Genomic DNA, 7,524 nt, shown 5'->3' on the forward strand with positions numbered 1-7,524 from the left:
TTTGTGTATAGTGTGTACCATCCCACCACCTCTTTACTTTCCAGTCACCCCCCTCCCCTCCTTTTTGTATTATCCCATCACCTGCCCACAGAATTACGACCTTTTTCTCTATGCCTCATCAACTCTCTACTATCCAATCACCTCTCCACAGAATCACAGCCTTCATCACCGCCTTCATCACCTTCGAGAGATGTTTGTGCGTCGTCCTGCCTCTGAAAGTTAAAATGATGATCACGCCTCGCAGGACAAAGTTCATCATCATCTCTATCTTCCTCATCATGTTCAGCGTCTTCTGTCCTTTCTACTACGTGAACCGACTCGTGTGGGAATTTGACTCCACCAGAAACGCTACTTTGCTCAAAATCATGTACACTGAGAAGAAAGAAATCGTGGAGACCATCACGTTTTTCATCCACAGTGTTACTTTCTCGACATTTTCCTTCGTCTTCGTCATCTGCTGCACTATTGTGCTCGTTGCCAAGCTCAACAGTAAGACAAAATGGCGGCTCGCCACTGCTGCTAAGGGTGTTGGTTCCCAGTCGGAAGGGGTCGGGGTCAAGGATAAAAAGGTCGTGAAAATGGTGACCTTTATCTCTACCATTTTTATCGTGTGCTTCGTACCGTCGACTCTGATATTTCTGTTTATGGCTCTTGAGCCAGAGTTCAGTTTTGGAGGGGGGTATAAGAATATCTATTTCGTTGTCTGGTCTTTTTCGTTTGTCCTGGAAACTGTCAACTCGAGTGTGAACATTTTTGTGTACTTGAACATGAGCTCCAAGTACCGCGCTACGTTCACGAACATGTTTCTGGGCGTCGAGAAAAAGTGAACTTCTCAATAAAGAGAGTGAATGGTGTGTTTAATTTTTTTCCCTTTCCATATTACGTCAGTTACATGTACACACACACACACACACACACACACACATTCACACACACACACACATACACACACACACGCACGCACACACACACTCACACTCTCCCTCTCTCTCTCTCTCTCTCTCTCGCTCTCTCTTTCTCTCTCTAACACACACACACAAACACACACACACACTCTCTCTCTCTCTCTTTCTCTCTCTCTCTCGCTCTTTCGCTCTCTCTTTCTTTCTCAAACACACACACACACACACAGACACACACACACACACACACACACACACACACACACACTCACACTCACACTCACACACATGCACACACTCACAGAGAGAGAGAGAGAGACAGAGAGAGAGAGAGAGAGAGAGCGAAAGAGAGAAACACACAAAGAGACAGAAACCGAAAGGGGGTAGAGCAGAGAGACAGGGAGAAAGAGAGAAGACAAGAAAAAATAAAGTATAAAATTAGTCCGATCCAGCGCTCATTAATTAGGGGGGGAGTGCCGCCTTCTTACAGCTGTTCGTAGTAAGACGCTTTAAAGGAAAAGAGGGATTTATTTTGTTATCTCTTGGCTTGCACCGAGAACAACGTGACAGCGCCTCGCTTGAAACGAAAACGTATTTGACTTGTGTAAGTGACTCGTTAAAAGAAATTAAAATTTCATTTCCGTTTAAACTGATTCGTATACTATCATTAAATCTCCGCATTACCACAACCCCTACCTGTGTCTTAAAAGAAGTCTAAAACCGTAAAATATCCTTGTATTGGTGTTGTTTCGAACTTGAGCTTCAAAAACGATAACAAGTCAGATGCATTACTTATTGGATCGGAAAGAGTTGAGAACTTTCTCTGCCGCAATCCAAAAGTGTCAAATATATATATATATATTGTCCTGGCATGTGCTCCGATATTACCAATACAATGCGTGCAAATCTTGAAATATAAAAAAAAAAACTCGCTGCAAAAAAAAAAAAAAAAGCAAGCAAAAAACAAACAAAACTCTAAAACAAAAGAAAACGACCTTAAAGTCAAATCAAAACATAGCCCCGAAAAAAATAAATTCTGTCTCATGTGTTTACTTAACAAAGGTATCGTATTTGGAGAGTCTTTGAATAATAATAATAATTATGATTATTCTACATTAAAAAGAGTAAAAGCTGTCAGGTTTCGCCCAAAATAGCCTACTTCAATCTACAGTCCAGGGCTGTAGTGGGGTAGAGAAAGCAAGAAACTATGTATCACGACGCGATGGAATCAGGCGTTCGTCAAATTTCGGGCATGTGGAGTTGTTGTAATTATCTAAAAGCGTGTTCATTTCCCTTACTTTTGAAGAAAAAATATCAGTCTGTCTTGAATAGAAGTTGAGATATCTGCGTTGCACTAGAAGGAGTTAGGGGTCGTCCTGTTTCAAATTTTGAAAAAAACGAGAAAATGGCCGCCAAAGTGTGCTGAATTCCAAAGATTGAGAGTCCTTGGAAACTGAAAATTTACATTTGTGTCTTTAATAAACATTTATCAGTTGAATTCATACACAGAAATGCTTTTTTTTATCAGATATAAAAGGTCTGTAGCCAAAAAAATTTAATTCAATAAAATCTGCCAAACGAGCGAAAAGGATCAAGTTTCTTTGATTTCACTATTTTGACGAGCGCCTGATTTCACCACGATGTCTCACAATACCAGGCATTGCAGACTAATACAATGAGATTCCCAATGTTTATAATGGGGAAGATACTTCTTACTGCTGTCTTTCAGCCACATCCCTGATCTTCTGGTAGGAAAGATTTACACCTAGACTTCTCGGACAAGGGCGAAAAATCTTGGCGATACCGTGTGCAAGTTGCGCACGTTAAAGATCCCTTGCTTGTCTACAATCGAAAAGAATAGGCTTCGGCTGCCAATCTGGCTAATTCAAAATATTTTTCTGCAACCCATGCAAGCTTCCTTGGAAAATTAGGAGACAACTGACCTTCAAACAAATAAGCTAGTGCTATTTGAATAATGCACTCTTTCTTTTTCTATGAATATTATTACACAAATATATCTGGGATAAGGGCTTAAAATTCCTCATGATTACTTTGTCTAACTACTTAAAACTTTGCAAGTAGCCTGGTGGTGCAAAAAAAAGCAATTCGGCTTTGTTCCTGACAATAAACAATAAACAAAATGTTTTCTGTCTATTATGGTTTTCATTTTAATGTCCGCCATATTGAATATCACGTCATTTAATAAACATTTTAAAAAGTTTTCTACACTGCGGTTGAAGCTTTGGTTTGTTTTACAATAATCAAAACCGTGCATTCTTTTGTTTTAGTAAGGTTTTACAGAGCTCGCAACTGCATAAGGTCATATGAGCGCCAAGGGGTGGATGTCATCAGAGAAGTCCAAACGGGGAATTAGTCTCAATAGCACAAAGTCTGCTTCGAGTATCAAGGTACCCCGGAAATAGCAGTCCACAAGAGAATGGCAAACATACAAAAGTAGTGAAATTAGCGAGAAAATAGCAGCCAAAGTTTGTTAACTCCAGTAGATTCCAGCTAAAGAGTCCTTGAAAATTGAAAAATGGTACATTTTATGCCTTTAATCAATGTTTTTCAGTAAAATTCATATGGAAATGTGTTTTTATAGGTTAAGCCAAAAAATACAAATTTGATCAAAATGCCCAAACTGGCGGTAAAATGCTTGTTTCTCCGATTTCGTTATTTTGACGAGCGTCTGATTTCACCGCGCTTCCTCACAAAATTAACGTAGAATAAAGAGAAAAAGGTTGTTGGCACCCTCGTCTATAGCGAGACCTGGTGTCTTGCCCATCATTGTCGCGCCAATGGTGAGCACTAGAGCAGACAAGGTTTTATAGAGAGCAACCCCCGGGGCAGTGCCACTGACTGTAGTGTCTTTAGGCCATTCCCAAAGGGGGGACATTTCTCGTTCAAGCACAGTAGAATTGGGAATGGGCTGACTCATGTCACGCTCATAACTGTGCCTGATCTACAACAGGGAACTGCTGCTTTTTCTTTCCTGATCCTTACTATTGTCATTTTCCTCTACTTCTTTTGTATGTTTGTCACTCTCTTGTGACCTGCTATTTCCGGGGTTCCTTGACAGTCGAAGCAGGCATTGTGCTGTTGAAGCTAGACAGGTGGGCAGTCTAAGTCTGATTCCCTGTAAAGACTTCTCTGTTAACACCCACCCCTTGGCGCTCATAATATGACCTTATGCAGTTGTGAGCGCCGTAAAACCTGTACTATAAAAAAAGAGAGCAAAGCGGCCATGAGAGTGAGTGTGCACTTCAAGAATGCAAGTCTATGGTTTCGAGGCAGAGAGACCTCATCCGGGAAACCCCGAAGATCCAACAAGAGAAAGAAAAACGCAAGTTTTAGAAACAATGTCAAGGGACATAATCATCAAAATATATTGTTACTGCAAAATTTACTATTTATTTTTTCTTCTATTTGAAATTGCTGTAGTTGTGACTCTTTCAGCGTTGCGAAATTATTTACATGGGGAGAATTTTGTCTGTTTCGACTAAATTTGAGAAGGCAACATTTTTATTATTGCTTGTATTAAAGAAAAGTATTGTCTTATTTAGCAATAATTATTTGCTTTTCAGATGCATTATAACTCAGGTGGACTAAATAATATATGTTGACTTGTCTAAGAAGAAGCACGTCTTTTCTCTCGAAGGCGGATCTTGAATCCGCTTACAAATTGTCCTGACCTGACCATCAATTATTTATTTATAGAGGCACCAGCCATCCATGTCCAGGTGCTGTTTTAGCCTCTTTTTCCTGTATGCAGGTTAATAATTTGTCAATGAAAGGTTCAATAAATTATGTATGCGCACAGACATCCGGGAGAGCGGATAAAAAATGGTCGTCCCATTGATCCCAACAAAGTATGCACGCAAAAATTGTCAAACATGTCCAAGGCGCTCAAAGTGGTCAGCAGCTTGAACAGTTGGTTGTTTTGGATCATCATCATCATCCAGTGCCAGATCTCCGGCAGACATCGGCGATCATGGTTCGCCGTTCATTCATTTGCTGGGATGCTGTAAAAAAAGCTATGTTTCCCTGATCTTTCCCTGTTACCCATTAGTTTAGGTTCCCCAAGTAGATTGTTCTGGGCCTACCCCTGCCTCGTTTGCCTTCAATTTTGCCAGTGAGAGCTAGATGTTCAAGACCCTTATATCTATTCAGGTGTCCCAAAAACTGCATTTGTCGTTTCCGGATTGTTTTTAACAGTGAGCGTCCCACGTGGGCTTCATCAAGCACTGCCTAATTTGTTTTCTTTTCCTTCCACGATACTCTTAGCAGTCTCCTGAAAAAACCACTTTTCTATTGCTTCTATTTCATTTTCACTGTCTTTAGTGATTGTCCAGCATTCACAGCCATATAGAAGGGTTGACCATACAAAGTATTTCAGAACTTTCATTTTGGTGGTCAATGAAATGTTTCTATTTTTCAGGATTGGGCTCATTTTATTGAAATTAGCTTTAGCCATTGTGATTCTCCGTTTTATTTATGCGGAACATTTGGCATCAGATGTTATCGTATATCCTAGATATTTAAACTGTTGGACTTCTTTGATCTTTTCACTTTTCCTAATGAAATTACAACTAGGATTTGATGCTTTTTTTATATTACCAAGCATTCTTTTTTCTTTACATTCAACAATAATCCTTTACGTTCACTTTCTGTTGCAACAGTATCTACAAGCAATTGAAGGTCCTTTTTGAGCCTGTTATTAAAACTGTGTCATCTGCATACCTGATGTTATTAATATTTTCTCTATTTACTTTGGGGCCTTGACATTCTTCTATGTTTCTAAGGATTGTTTCACTGTGCATGTTAAAGAGGTCTGGGGACATAACACATCCTTGCCTCACTCCTCGCCTAATCTGCTTATATTCACTGTATTCTCCATTAATTCGTACAACAGCGTTTTTGTCTCAGTACAAATTCCTGATAATTCTTAGATCTTAAGCATCTATGTCTAGCTTTTCCAGCATTTTAAATAGCTCATCATGTCTAACTTTATCGAACGCCTTTGAATAATCTATGAAACATAAATACAGATAAACCTGTGCTTCAACACATCTTTCCATTAACATTGTTAAGGTGAATATGGCATTTCTGGTGCCTTTGTCAGGAACAAAGCCGAATTGCGTTTTAGATATCTCTAGTCTTACATTTTTTCTCAGTCTTTCCATTATTACTCGCAGCAATATTTTTGTAAAATGACTCATAAGGATAATTGTTCTACGCTTATCACATTTGTCGTTTTTTCAGTGCCTAGTTCTTCAAGCACGACCATCCCTTCAACTGGAATATTACCTGGCCATCTTGCTTTCCTTGTTTCATCTTTCTAAAGGCAGTTTGTACTTCTGCTTTCAGTATTAGTGGTCCATTTATTTCATTCCTTATTTCCTGTTTTTCTCCTCTATTATCTTTGAAAAGTTCTTCTATGTATTCTGACCATCTGTTTAAGACATCCCCTTTGTCCATTAAAATATCTCCTCCTTTTGATCTTATGCATCCTGCATTTGAGCATCTTTTTCCCACTTACTTCTTTGATTTTGGAATGCATGTATTTGCTGTCTTTGTATTGATTCTTCTCTATTTGTTGACACTGATCATTTGTCCATGTTTCTTTTGCTTCATTGCATTTTTTCTTTATTTCCCTGTTTAAGATGCTGTACTTTTCCACATTTGATTTTGCCTTTCTTCTCACTTTCATTAGTTTTAATATTTTCACCCATTTTTTATTTGCTCTTTTAGCTTTCGGGGGGGATATTTTCTTCCTCAGCTTCCATTATTGAGTCTTTCATTTTTCTCCATAGTTCTTCCGATTTAGTAACGTTTGCCAAAGCTTGAAATTTATTGCTTACTGAACTACTCGTATGGTAAAACATTCTTTCATTTCTTGATTTGTCTTTAAAAGATTAAGTCACATTTTGGTTGATACTTTGACTTCTTAAGTTTCTTCAGTCTCTCTGAATTTTACACATGACTGGTATATGGTCACTATCACAGTCCTGACAGTGATTTAGACGATTTAATTGCATTTCTAAAACGTTTCTGAATAAGTATGAAGTTTATTTGATTTCTACTTCTATCGCCAGGACTCTTTCAAGTGTATCGTCGTCTTTCACACCAGGTGTTTGATATCATAAAATTATTTTCTATGCACGATTCTATCAGTCGTTCCCCGCGGTCATTCTCTTTACCCAGTCTCCATGGCCCTACTATACCTTCTATACGTGTACTTCCTACTTTGGCATTAAAGTCCCCCATAACTACCTTAACATCTTGTGATTTTTAAAAATGTTTCATTGCCTTATCAAGGTCTTCATAAAAAGTCTCAATTTCCCCGTTGTCGTGCTCTGATGTTGGTGCATATATTTGGATGCCACCTTTGTCAAAAGGCTTTCCTTCTAATTTAGCCAGTATGACTCTATCTGACACTCCTCAAAAACCGTTGATGCTCTTTGTTGTTACTTCTTCAAATAAAATTCCGACTCCTCTTTCATGTGTTTTTCCTCCTGAGTATACAATTGTTTTGGATCCTCTTTTAATCAAGCCTGCCCCCCGCCCCCCTCTAAATTCTGAAAGGCCTAATATATTTAGCTTCATCCTATCCTTTTCCTGC

The 7,524-nt window shown here is 38.8% G+C and overlaps 1 protein-coding gene across 1 annotated transcript in view; it reads left to right on the forward strand.

Moving 5' to 3' along the window:
* LOC101859514 (tachykinin-like peptides receptor 86C) overlaps positions 1 to 827 on the forward strand; it is a 4,466-nt gene extending 3,639 nt beyond the window's left edge. Inside the window, exon 2 of the mRNA XM_005108616.1 lies at positions 152 to 827. Coding sequence (XP_005108673.1) covers positions 152 to 827 — 676 coding nt within the window. The remainder of the gene's footprint in view (positions 1 to 151) is intronic.
* The last annotated feature ends 6,697 nt before the right edge of the window (positions 828 to 7,524 follow it).

This window comes from Aplysia californica, unplaced genomic scaffold (genome assembly GCF_000002075.1).
Source record: "Aplysia californica isolate F4 #8 unplaced genomic scaffold, AplCal3.0 scaffold00704, whole genome shotgun sequence".
NCBI classification, from domain to species: domain Eukaryota; kingdom Metazoa; phylum Mollusca; class Gastropoda; order Aplysiida; family Aplysiidae; genus Aplysia; species Aplysia californica.